The sequence below is a fragment of the Danio aesculapii genome, chromosome 6, assembly GCF_903798145.1.
Source record: "Danio aesculapii chromosome 6, fDanAes4.1, whole genome shotgun sequence".
Lineage (NCBI taxonomy): Eukaryota > Metazoa > Chordata > Actinopteri > Cypriniformes > Danionidae > Danio > Danio aesculapii.
In genome coordinates, this window is record NC_079440.1 from 57,471,744 (window position 1) to 57,486,055 (window position 14,312).

The 14,312-nt window shown below is 34.5% G+C and overlaps 1 protein-coding gene across 2 annotated transcripts in view; it reads left to right on the forward strand.

Moving 5' to 3' along the window:
* nav1b (neuron navigator 1b) overlaps positions 1–14,312 on the forward strand; it is a 161,314-nt gene that overhangs the window by 117,733 nt on the left and 29,269 nt on the right. Inside the window, exons 9-12 of one of the 2 annotated variants that reach the window (XM_056460599.1) lie at positions 1,742–1,918; positions 4,527–4,576; positions 4,913–4,936; positions 7,391–7,468. In XM_056460599.1, the coding sequence (XP_056316574.1) occupies positions 1,742–1,918; positions 4,527–4,576; positions 4,913–4,936; positions 7,391–7,468 (329 nt within the window). The remainder of the gene's footprint in view (positions 1–1,741; positions 1,919–4,526; positions 4,577–4,912; positions 4,937–7,390; positions 7,469–14,312) is intronic. The other variant, XM_056460598.1, reaches the window with a different exon arrangement.

The following is a 14,312-nucleotide window of genomic DNA, read 5'->3' on the forward strand; positions in this document are numbered from 1 at the left end:
TTGGTTTTAAGGGTCTCTAACAACAGGCTGATATGCATGCAAGGTAAAAAAAAAAAAAACACTTTCATTGTCTTATAATATGCATTTATTTTTACCTAATTATTCCAGCGACTCCTATATGATTCGTTCAGCGATTCATTTGATCCCAAACCACTTCTTAGAGCGATGCTAATCTGCACTGATTGGACTCATGACAGCCTGTTGCGATTGGTCGACAAAGTTCAGCGCGAAAGTGAGATGCCCACCACGGCTTATCAACAATATTGAAGTAGTCAGAGTGCAGTGTATGTGTGAGCATACCTGCTAACACTCCTGTTTTTCCTGCGAGTCTCCTGTATTTCAAACCCAATCTCCAGCCACCCACCCATTTTGTTATTTATCCCCGACAAACCCCAGTAATTTGAGATCCCCCCCTGCATTTTGATAAGGTCTGTGAAACCCCCGGGTAGCCAGCATTGGTATGGGATCCGATCACAGCAGCAGCCCGTAACCTAATGCAGGAGTGCTTTAAAGCAGTGCAGTAAAACACCAGCAAATCGCTTTGTTCTTATCCATGATACACATTCAGTATTAATCCACACAGCGGCAAAAGCTGAACTATTCTGAAACTTGACCACGGCACGTGTGTAGGAACAGCTGACGGTAGACATAGCAATGACAAACAGCAGTGGATCGCGAGCTCACAAGCGCATTTAAATCCGTAAACAAAGCGGCACACGTCGCGTTTTCAACGTGGTTTTAGACGCGATATGAGAATATAAAGAGTTAACCTGATTCAGTACAAGCGGTTACAAGTAACAAAACACAACTAAATACATAATTTACTAGCTAGAGAAAACAAGGAGGCAACCATTTTAATCACACTTACTTACACTTGTGAAATGGAGGAAGAAACTGATCCATGAACCGCTGATCCATGTACTGATAAAGTTCCTTTCGAGCTCTGGCAAAGTCTCATACATCAATAGTCTTTTCTGATCCTTCCTTTAACAAACGGCCAACGAATCCCCTGTTGTAAGCATGTAGAGTGCTGAAGCTCTCGTCAGAAAAATGACGGGGACAGCACAGGCTGGGCTATAGTGCTGAGGTGTTTTTGCAAAAATAAACCTCAACCACTGACCTGACTCTTCAGCGTTTCATCTTTGGGTAGAGAAAATAACACTAACTTTCCCTCACACTTCCAATAATATCCAGCTGAGCACAGCATCTTCACGACTTGATTAAACCAAGATCTGCTACAGTGTCCTCTTTTTCTTTGATGCAGTGTTTGTGGGAGGGGCCGCAGGTTTCAATTTTAAAATGCAACAATTGGGCGGGGCTTAAGTTTTGTATCGACGTCACACCGAAACGGCTAAAGAGTCGTTATCAAGATGATTAATTTGAATGAGTCGACTCTTTTATAAATGAATCAATAGTTTTAAAAACTATTCACTTTCAGATTTAAGCCTTAGCTGGATATTTCACTTCACTTAGAGCTGAGTTACACACTACATGGAAGGTCATTCTCAAAAACCCATAATAGGGGCTCTTTAATTCCATTTCTGTTTAGTTAAATTATGACTGTAATCGGATTAAATTATCAAAAAAATTCTGTTTACATGGTCGACTCTTAATCAAAATTGGATTATTGGTGTCCATGTAAACGTATTGTCATAAAGATTCATTCAATATGCGGGAATCTTTCAGTAATGCTTCATCACTAGTCACATTATGAAAATGAGCTTCTTTATCCATTCCACAGTGACTCCCATCCCGAACTCCGGCTCTGGTTCTGGGATCACACGCTCCAGCAGCATCCCTGCGTCTGATCTGGGTTACGATCTGTATGGGACGTCCCCTCTGGGCAGCTCTCTGTCTCTGGCTGACCGACCCAAGAGCATGATGAGGTCTGGGTCATTCAGAGAGCCTGCTGAAGACGGTGAGACACATGCACTCAAATATAAACTCAAATATATGTCTTATTTGTTTGTTTTTTAAGTTAAATGAGCTATAATATCTACTTTTCTGCTTTTCAGTGATATAAGAATTTTAATTGTTGTAGTGATGGCTCAGTTGCAGAATTATTATATTCAATAAACATTTTGTTTACTTTTGTTTTTCATTCATTTATTCATTTTCCTTCAGCTTAGTCCTTGATTTATCCACAGCGGAATGAACCACCAACTTATCCAGCATATGTTTTACACAGTGGATGTCCTTCCAGCCACAACCCAGTACTGGGAAACACTTATACACACTCATTCACACACGCACTCATACACTACGGCCATTTTAGTTTACTCAATTCACCTTAGCGCATGTGTTTGGACTGTGGAAGAAACTGGGAGAAACTCACACTGGGAGAACATGCAAACTCCACACAGGAATTCTAACTGGCCCAGCCTGGACTCGAACCAGCAACCTTCTTGCTGTGAGGCAACAGTGCTAACCACTGAGCCACCATGCTCAACATATCATGTTTAACATATTTAATTTATTGAAAATATTATAACATTATTTTGAATAGTTTTGGTAAACAACAATAATTCTGACAGCCATTTGAGCCATTTTTATTTAATCATATTTATTTTTTATTAATTTATTTCATTTAAAAGTATCTTGAATTAACTTTTAAGCATTAGTTAAATATGAAAAATATGTGTTATCTGGTGCTTTTAAGAGTTTAATGAGCTATAATAACCTAGTTTTCTGCCATTTAGTGATACAAGAATTAAAATTTTTGTAGTTTGGTCTTGTTTTTTAGTGATAGCTCAGTAGCAGAATTATTTATACAGTTAAGGTCAGAAGTATTAGCCCCCCTGAATTATTAGCCCCCTGTTTATTTTTTTTACCTAATGTTTTGTTTAACGGAGAGAAGATTTTTTTTTCTCAACACATTTCTAAACATAACAGTTTTAATAACTCATCTCTAATAACTGATTTATTTTATCTTTGCCATGATGACAGTAAATAATATTTGACTAGATATTTTTCAAGACACTTTTATACAGCTTAAAGTGACATTTAAAGGCTTAACTAGGTTAATTAGGTTAACTAGGCAGGTTAAGGTAATTAGGCAAGTTATTGTATAATGATGGCTTGTTCTGTAGAATCATCTATTTATTTTAGCTCTATTTCTAGTTTTTAAAATGCTTTTAATAGTTTAGGTCAATAATATAAATTCTGACAGCTACTTCAATTTTTTTTTTTTTTTTTTTTTTTTAATACATTTATTTCATAAAAAATATCTTGAATTTTCTATGTGTTTTCTGGTGCTTTTAAAAGTTTAATGAGCTATAATAACATTGTTTAGAGATACAATAATTTAAATTGTTGTAATTTGATCTTATTTTGTTTATATTATATTATTAGTTTAATTCTCTTTAATAAAAACATTAGTTTACTAGTTTTTCTGTTTTCATTTAAATTGTGGTGCTTTAGTGTTTACATATATTATATTATATATTATATTTAGTATTTACATATATTTTAACATTGCTGTTTAGTAATTTCATAATTTAATTTAACTAATTTCTAGGCCCACACGGAATCTGCAAATGCAGAATTACGCAGATTTCCGCAGAATTTTAGTCCATCATTGATTCTGTTTAACACTTGTGTAAAAGTGTGTAAATTTATATTTATTCAGTTTTTAAATTCATCTTAGTAATATTATTGACTAATATGAAAACATTCATATGATTTACTTACAATGCAGTTTGTAAAGTAATATTTTCTGTCTTTTAGTAGATATATTAAATGAGAGGCTTTCTTTGTTTACCAAATAAAGTGGACCTAATTGGATTGCATTGTAAACATTAAATAAAAGTTAACGGTATTATTTTTTATTTTATATATTAAGGTTTAAGTTACGATACTCCCAAAATCATTCCGCATAATCTGCAGATTTTTAACTTAATTCTGCGCAGAAATAGCAGAAAATGTCCGCAGATTCTGTCTGGCTCTACTAATTACATTGTTTACAGTAATTTTAACAATTAAAGTTGACAATTTAAGCGTTTATTATTAATTTTTTTTCTCTCTATTTAAATTTTGACATAAATGTTATTTATTTGTTTTAGACAGTTATTTACATTGTTAATGCATTATGGAAAAAAAACATTTAAAAATATCTTGAATTAATCTTTATAATTTATTAAATATTTAAACAAATCCACATTGTTAAAGTTGATGATCTCTTGTCTTCATTTTTTATTTATTTATTTATTTTTAAGATTTATTTTTGACCTTTTTGCCTTTATTAGAAAGGAAAGAAACGAGACAGGAAGCGAAGTTGGAGAGAGAGAGGGGGGTAGGGTAGGGAAATGGATTCAAACTCAGGACGTTCTGACTTGCAACTGCACCATATGTTGGCACGAAAACCACTAGGCTATTGCGCCAACCTCTTGTCTTAATTTAAATATTGAATAAAAATTGACATTTGATTTATAATATGTTCAAATGTCTGCTTAATTATTAAGAGATGCATCATTGACCTTTATTTTGTCCATTTGTTTGTAACCTGTATTTTTCTCTCCTTATCTCAGTTCATGGATCTGTGCTCTCTCTGGCCTCAAATGCCTCCTCCAACTATTCGGTGAGTAGAAACAGGATGTTAAAACTGGGTTGATTTTTATGTTTGTCCACATGATGTGATATTTAAAAACCTTCCTTTGCCTGCTGGTCTTTAGTGCAAAAAACAGTAAACCTAAAAATTCACATCTCATAGTTAATCACTCCTGAACTTAACAATGTACATGAAATGACCATTCAGCTCATGTTTAAATGAATGAAAGTGAATGAAACCCTGACATGAATGGCCCTTTAATTCCAGCACTTTCTCTTCAAAACACATGCTTTTTTTCTCCTCTATCTCCTGTCTTTGCTCATCTCTCTTGCTCTTTATTTCAATTTCTCTGTCATGCATTTTCAGAACGAAGAGAGAATGCAAGGAGAGGTAAGACTTTCCTTTAACTCTGTTGTCAGTTTGACATTTCCCTTTTACTACTCTTTTTTTTTTTTTTTTCTGCCGTTTCTCAATAATAAAAGCTTTCACATTCACTTTTGATAGCCTGATCCACACTGCAGCTCATTTTGTTCAAGAACTCTCATATAAAGGTGTGTTCGTACTTGATCTGGATCAATCTTGGCTTGTGTATAATCGTTTTTAAGACTGAACCTAAAAATCACGTTTAAGAAGTGGGAAATCCAGGTATATTTGACGATGTTTTTTTAAAAAATACATACACACTGAGTACATAAACACATTCACACACACAAAGTTGAAGTCCCCCTGTATATTATGAAATTATTAGCCCCCCTGTATATTTTTCCCTAATTTCTCATTAACAGACAGATTTTTTCAACACATTTCTAATCATAATAGTTTTAATAACTCATTTCTTATAACTGATTTATTTTCTCTTTGCCATCATGACAATACATAATATTTGACTAGATATTTTTCAAGATACTAGTATTCAGCAAGTGGCGTATTTAGGCATGGGCAATATGGGCGATTCTCCAGGGCGGCATCTTGCTGCAGGGAGACGGCACAAAAAAAAGGGCCCCAGTATCAGTCAACTGTGCCAGAAATAAAAGATACGATTTCTAGATACGATGTAATACACGCCGCTGACGTGCTATGAAACCGGAGTAACAGCCTTTAATGTAGAGGTGTCGGCACCCAGCGAGTTTTGCAAGTCGACAACGCTAAAGTTGATATAATATGATGATGATCTTATTTTGAGCATAGCTAATGAAGCAGAAAGAAGAGATGAGTCAGGGAGGTAATAATATTAATTCTCATGCATGAGTCAGGTCTGAAACAACAGATAATGCTATAAAACATATTTTTTGTATTCTATAGAATTATCATAATTAATATTCATATACAAAAGATTTTGTAAGTTATCTTAGCATATTACTCCAGTTGTGTCTTTACATTGTTTTTCAGTTACATTTGGTATTGATTTTTGTTATTTATTTAGAATAATAATTGTATAATAATAGTAATAATAATAATAATTTTATTTATTTGTAATAATATAAATAAATTGTTATATTTATTGAAAATAAATAAATATATTTAAATGTATTTTAAAAATAAAGACACTGTGTTTGACTTCATATATTTTAATATTTAAATATATATATTTATTTCAATATATAAATTTTAAATATATATATATTAAAATATTAAAGTATATAAAGTCAACTACATAGCGTCTTTATTTCTCGGGTTATGTGGGAGGGGGTGTGTGTGGAGTGGTTCGCCCAGGGTGCCATTTAAACTAGAATCGCCACTGTATTCAGCTTAAAGTTACATTTAAAGGCTTAATTAGGTTAAAGTTAGGGTAATTAGGCAAATCATTGTATATGAGTGGTTTGTTCTTTAGACAATCGAAAAAAAATATTGCTTAAGGGGGCTAATAATATTGACCTTAAAATGTTTGTTTTTTTTAATTGAAAGCTGTTTTTATTCTAGCCTAAATAAAACAAATATAACTTTCTCCAGAAGAAAACATATTATAGGAAATACTGTGAATAATTCCCTGCTCTGTTAAACATCGTTTGGGAAATATTTGGAAAAAAAAGATTCATAGGAGGGCGAATTCACTTAAGTGTGACGTCACGCGAAACGGCTTCCGGGTCCAAGCGCTTATCACACTGTGTGAGGAGACTCAACAAATGGTAACAATAAAGATTTACAAAGTGAGGTAATACTTTCGAAGATCAAGATCGCAATATATATGTCCATGCCTATTATCCGATGGCCAGAAATTGTTAAAATATTGGTGTCTGTGATGCAGAGACTGTTAAGTACACCAGGATTTTAAATATATATGTTTTTTTAAACTCACTTTAATGTGTGATAAAGTGGTCATAAATGAATATTTTTTCAATTCAAATGAGTAGCAGCTTGGATACGTAAAACGGTATTTCATACGTCACGACATAAATACATGTGATACATGCACACAGAGAGGAAAGAGTGTCTCCTGAAGTTGGTTTTTCAAGCCCACTCGCTTGTGTGAAGCACACTCAGAATTGCAAGTATAGGAAAACATCTGGTGCATATAGAGAGGAAAAGGATGTCTCATACAGGTGGTTTATCAAACCTACTCACCTGCATGTGTTCATATTTCAGTAGTTTTGATCTACTTGTTTGGTGCATTGCAATGTTTAGATGGAAGAATCAACATTTATTCACATAAACTGCATTAATTACACCAGAATTTGTTTCAAATTGACACAAACATGTCAAGTGTGAACGCATCTTAAATGGCATGTAAAATTACAGACCCTGATTTTTTTAAAGCATCGTTTATTTTATGCTTAAATCATCCTTGAACTTATTTCAGTGTTGTTTTTGGATGTTTAATGTTTGCTGTTAATTCTTCCACCTCAGCAAATCCGGATACTGAGACGTGAGCTTGAGTCCTCTCAGGATAAAGTGGCCAATCTGACCACCCAACTCGCTGCAAATGTACGTACACAAAACACACGCATCATAATATAAACAACAGCAATATTTTAGCAATCAGGGTTATTTTTTTAGCATTTGTATTATTTTAAAAGGATGCATTTTATAATTGCAGATTATTAATGTGTTGCACACTTTTTTGATCATAACAATTTATTATTTTATATCCGTCAGCACATTTTCAGCATCTTATGTTTCATTTATATGTATATTTGCATATTTTTATGTCATTGTTGCATTATTTAAATTAATCATAAATCATAAATGATCATAAATCATCAATGTTTTAGGACGGGGCTATCAGGGATTTAGAATGGGGCTATCAGTGATTTTGGATGGGGGTATAAGAGATTTAGGACGGGGCTATCAGTGTTTTAGGGTGGGGGTATAAGAGATTTAGGACGGGGCTATCAGTGTTTTAGGGTGGGGGTATAAGAGATTTAGGGCGGGGCTATCAGTGATTTAGGGTGGGGTATAAGAGATTTAGGACGAGGCTATCAGTGTTTTAGGATGGGGGTATAAGAGATTTAGGACGGGGCTATCAGTGTTTTAGGGTGGGGGTATAAGAGATTTAGGACGGGGCTATCAGTGTTTTAGGGTGGGGGTATAAGAGATTTAGGACGGGGCTATCAGTGTTTTAGGGCGGGGGTATAAGAGATTTAAGGCTGTGATTTAAGGTGGTGCTATCAATGTTTTAGGGCGAGGCTATCAGGGATTTAGAATGGGGCAATCAGCGATTTGGAGTGGTGCTATAAGTGATTTAGGACGGGGCTATCAATGGTTTAGGGCGGGGCTATAGGAGATTTAGGACGGGACTATCAGTTATTTAGGGTGGTGCTGTCAGTGTTTTAGGGCCGGGCTATAAGAGATTTAGGATGGGGCTATCAATGTTTTAGGGTGGTGCTGTCAGTGATTTAGGGTGGTGCTGTCAGTGTTTTAGAGCCGGGCTATAAGAGATTTAGGATGGGGCTATCAATGTTTTAGGGTGTGGCTATCATTGATTTATGATGGGGCTATCAGTGATTTAGGGTGGTGCTATCAGTGTTTTAGGGCGGGGCTATCAGAGATTTAGGATGGGGCTATCAGTGATTTAGGGTGGTGCTATCAGTGTTTTAGGGCGGAGCTATCAGAGATTTAGAATGGGGCAATCAGTGATTTGGGGTGGTGCTATCAGTGTTTTAGGGTGGGGCTATCAGAGATTTAGAATGGGGCTATCAGTGTTTTAGGGCGGAACTATAAGAGATTTAGGATGGGGCTATCAGTTATTTAGGGTGGTGCTATCAATGTTTTAGGGTGAGGCTATCAAAGATTTAGGGCGGGGCTATCAGTAATTTAGGGTGTGGCTATCATTGATTTAGGATGGGGCTATCTGTGATTTAGGATGGTGCTATCAATGTTTTAGGGTGGGGCTATAGGAGATTAAGGATGGGGCTATCAATGATTTAGGGTGAGGCTATCAAAGATTTAGGGTGGGGCTATCATTGATTTAGGATGCGGCTATCAGTGATTTAGGGGGGTGCTAAAAGTGTTTTAGGGTTGGACTATCACAGATTTAGGGTGGGCTATCAGTGCTTTATGGCAGGGATATCAGTGCTTTAGGGCAGGGCTAACAGTGCACTGGGGTGGGACTATCAGTGCTTTAGAGCAGGGCTATCAGTGCTTTTTTGCAGGGCTATAAGTCCTTTGGGATGGAGTTATTAGGAAGTCTTGTTTCTGCACTGCTTCCGTCCAGTCATCAATCTTCTTTCATTTTTCAACGTCTTTCAACAATCTAATCAGTTCCCAAAGAATCATGCACCACCCCCCAATTTATTTTCCCTGTTTTAAAATTGTTTCAAGTGAATGTTCATGTCGATAGAGGAAAAAATCACAATCCAAACTACTACATTATATTCAGTATTCAGAAAACCTTGTTGTTAGTGACACCGATGGTCATTCAGTGAACTACAGCCAGAAAATCATTGTTTATGCTCAGACTGTGCGCACACATAACATACAAGAGAATGAGCAAGAATAAGTAGTTCTTTGATTAGAAATAAAAAAGTTAGAAATATGCTAGTAGCGAACATACAGTACTTATAACATCTAGACTGCATCCACACTGCTGAAAGCCAAGATTAGATGAATATATTAAATAAGTGTCAATGACAAAATAAACACACAGAAAAAAAGAGAAAACAGAAGTTTAGAAAACAATTCACCGTTGTCAGATGAGCTCATTAAAATCACACTGATAGATTGTTTATGAAGTACTTTTGGGATAATAGACTATATAGATCTGGTTATTTTAATCTAGTTTGAAGTTTCAAATAATTTTCTTTTCACCACACATTGAGGCTACAGTATCCTGAAAACCTTTAATTGTATAAATTACAAGTCACATGTACAATATTGTAATAATAGCTGTAGAAATGTAAGTCTTCATAGTTTAATATCCACTTTACTCTTTCATGTTGTTTATTCATCAGACACATTGTCTTGTCAATGACATCACCGGCATTTCCTCATTCTGCCATTTTCCCAGTAATGATTGCTTGATTTTATTGCATTATTAGTTGAATAATGAGTGTTGCCATGCAATGTAGATCATTATAATCACAATATTTTACTGTTTTCAATCCCACTAAAACTGACCTCTGCAAGTTCCCACTAACCCACCTGCCTACAACTAACCCTAATAATACAACTGGCTTCAGCAGCAGACACACAGTGGCGACAGTCATATTCAAGATTCGTTTTCCCAGAGGAGTTTGTGTCCTTAAACTCACAAAGTGCATCTATGAAGAATGAATTCAACCAAACACCTCAGGGGAAACTAGTCTTGTAGGTCTTTACAGTGTGAAAACATAAAACTGACCACCAGAGGGAACTAAAGAGGGTTAGTTCACCCAAAAATGAAAATTATCCCATGATTTAACTTGCCCTCAAGTCATCCTAGGTATACATGACTTACTATACACAAAATTAATTTAACATTGAAAATCGAATTAACAGCATTCAATTATAATAAAAAAAATGTGCCGTACGACTCTGGAGGAAAAATAAAAGACTCCTGTAGCAAATGTTAGAAATAAATATGTATATTTAACACTTAAGATATGGCTATTTTTATATGAAACAACACTCTAATAAATGCTGGGTTATTTGAACCCAAATTGAGTAAAATATGGACTTAAACTTTTGGTTAAATTTGGTCCAATTAATTTAATTTTAAAACTTTACTCGGCAACTGGGTTAGTCCTTACTGGTTAGTAAACCAGAATTGGGTTAAAATTACCCAGCATTTTTTGAGTAACTTTTTAAAAATTATTTAATTATTTATTTATTCATTTATTCATTTATTTATTTATTTATTTATTTATTTACCCAGGAATGTCCCATTGAGATACAATATCTCTTGTACCATAATCAATTGTTAACAGTCTTTAAAATATTTTTAAATATAGTAATAGATGGTAAGGATTTCATATGTAGTATATCTTGCAAGTCATTCCATACATATGGAGTGTTCTTAGAGAATGCAGATCGACCTAAATGGCATCTTAAATAAGAATTTTCCGAATGATGTTTAATAGAGCAAGGAAATTTTCACAGTATGTCTGATAATATTTTTTCTTCTGGAGAAAGTCTGATTTATTTTATTTTGGCTAAATTAAAAGCAGTTTTTAATTTTTTCAAAAAAAATTTAAGGTCAAAATTATTAGCCCCTTTAAGCTATATATATTTTCAATAGTCTACAGAACAAACCATCATTATACACTAACTTGCCTAATTACCCTAACCTGCCTATCCAATTAACATAGTTAAGCCTTTTAATGTCACTTTAAGCTGTACAGAAGTGTCTTGAAAAATATCTAGTCAAATATTATTTACTGTCATCATGGCAAAGAGAAAATAAATCAGTTATTAGAGGTGAGTTATTAAAACTATTATGTTTAGAAATGTGTTGAAGAAATCTTTTCTCCGTTAAACAGAAAATGGGGAAATAAATATACAGGGGGCTAATAATTCTGACTTTAACTGTATGTTTTTTTCTCTTAATTGTAATGAGGTCCATTCTGTCATTTAATATAACTTACAGTGATGTGTGCGTGCACTTGAAACAGTGACAAATCCTAAGGCACTATGATAAACAATATCCAATTTTTGTAAACATTCAGAGGTGCGTGCATATGAAGTAGATCCATGTAGTCCAATACTGATAGAAGCGCACTCGCAACTAAATATTTTCGAGCTGCGGAGAAACGTTTTTTTTAAACGAAAATAAAAACCCAATGTTGGTTTGAGTTTTTTTAAAAGGCTATCGATATGATAACTATAAGTCAACTTATCATCAAGCCAGACACCTAAATATATATAAGATGCAACTTTTTCAATCTCTGTGTCATTTAAAGTTTTAATTTTAAAATCGCATATTGCACTTAAAAAATGACGTTTGCTGTTTGTTAAAACTACTTATTTAAAATGTGCTGAAACGACAGTGCTTGAGGTTTTTCTGAGTCAACTTACATGTTTGTTCAAATCACTTAAATTTGTAAAAACTAATAAGTTGTCCCATATTGTCCCAACACAAATCGATTATCTGTATTTTTTCCAGTGTACATAACATTTTACGTAACTTCCTGGAGCGGTCGCCATTGTCGTCATATTTTTTTGAGGAATATAATTGGTTTATTAGCACCATCAGCTGGAAAGGACTTCACCTCAAAAGACACTTTTTATTATGGATGGATCTGCTGTATTGTACTCTTTTTGACTGCTGATAAAAGCTAATTTAATTTTACAACATAGACTGTAATAATAACACAGACTGGATTTGACTGAAAGAAGAAAGGCATATGCAGAGCTCGGCATATACAAGTACACCCCCCCCAAAAAAATCCCTCATTTAAATTATTATTATTTTTTTTACTTTATTTTTATACATTAAAACATTTTACAGAACAGATTACTCAGTGACAGCAGCGATTATTAAAAAAAAAAAAAAATACAATATTTTCAGTTTCAGAGGATCTAGAAATACTATGTCCTATTCAGATACAATGTAACAGGTGCCCATCTTTGTTTAAAAATATCCAGTTTTAGTTGAAGTTGAGCAGTCATATACTCCATTCTATATATACATTCAAGTTTTTCTATCCACTGTACTATTGTTGGAGGGTGTGGCTTCATCCAATTTATTGTTATGGTCTTTCTTGCACTTAGTAAAAGTATATGTAGTATATATCTCTGGTTTTTATTATATATAGCCTGGGGTATCCCTTCAAGCAAGAAAAACAGGGGAGTAAAAGGTAGATCTACCTGCATAATTTTCATTATCTCAATCTTTACCCCTTGCCAAAATGCAAGTATCTTCGGACATTCCCAAAATATATGTGCGTGATTACCCACATTTCCGCAACCCCTCCAGCATTCCTCTGACTGTGGACGGTTAGTATATTTGGAGACCATCAAAGGTGTTCTAAAAAACCTAATTTTTGTTTTCCAGTCAAACTCTTTCCAGTTATGGCTGTTGATCCCCTTATGAGCTTCTGAACACATGTTTTCCCAAATATCATCCTCAATTTTTTCATTCAGTTCAGATTCCCATTTTTCTTTAATTTGAAGGGTGTTATCTGTTGAATCCAGAATTAGGCTATTATATATCTGTGATACGTGTCTTTTATGTAATCCTTTTTTTTTTTTTTTTTTATTAATCTCTCAATTAAATTAATATGTTCTATAGGAAGCTTTAAAATATTATATTTGCGCATATATATTAGATTAGTCACTACTGAAGCCAAATCTGGAGCTAATATAATAAAATAACTTGCAATAATGGTTCAGAAATTAGTAGCCTAAATTTATATGTTATGAAAAAATATTAAATACGATTTTCAAAAATAGCAAAAATCAAGATAAACAAAAAATATATACAGTTTAGTTGAAATGTAGTTTATGGTGTATATTTTGCATGATTTTAAATGTATTATCTTTCCATTGCTAAAGATATTCTGTGACTAAAATATTATGTTAATAAATATATCTGTTTAATAAATCTGTTTTGTTCAAATGCACCAATATATATTACCCATATTCACTCAGAAATGGATACAAATATTCAAAATGGGGTGTACTTAATTATGCTGAGCACTGTACAGTACACCTAGAATGGGTAAATCATGGGATAATTTTTGTGTGAGTCCCATTTTTTGGTGAACTAACCCTTTAAATCAGGCATGTCCAAGCTCGGTCCTGGAGGGCCGGTGTCCTGCAAAGTTTAGTTCCAACCCCAATCAGACACACCTGGGCTAGCTAATCAAGCACTTACTAGGCTTTCTAGAAACATCCGTGCAGGTGTGTTGAGGCAAGTTGGAGCTAAAATCTGCAGGACACCGGCCCTCCAGGACCGAGTTTGGACACCCCTGCTTTAAATGTATAGTTCACCCAAAAATGAAAATTCCATCATCATTTACTCAACCTTAAGTATTTTTTTTAATTCTGTTGAACACAAGAGAAGATATTTTAAAGAATGTTTAAAACAAGCAACCATAGTCTTCCTAAGTATTAGTATTTCCTACAATGGACGTCCATGCATTACAGCATTTTTAAAAGTATCTTCTCATTTTTTTGGGGGGTGAACTAACCCTTTAATGTCCGATGATTATCCCAGTGCACATATGAATGTGTGTGTGGGATGGAGGCTTTAATCCTAACAGCACTGTCCCTCTCTCCCTGACTGATCTCCTGTCCCGGCCACTGATGACTCTGGCTACTCCTCCTGGGGTTTCTGGCTGTTGCAGGCAGGCCAGGTTTGTTGGACTGTCACCCGCAGCCCCGTCCGCCGTCTTTGCATGTGTCCCTGCCC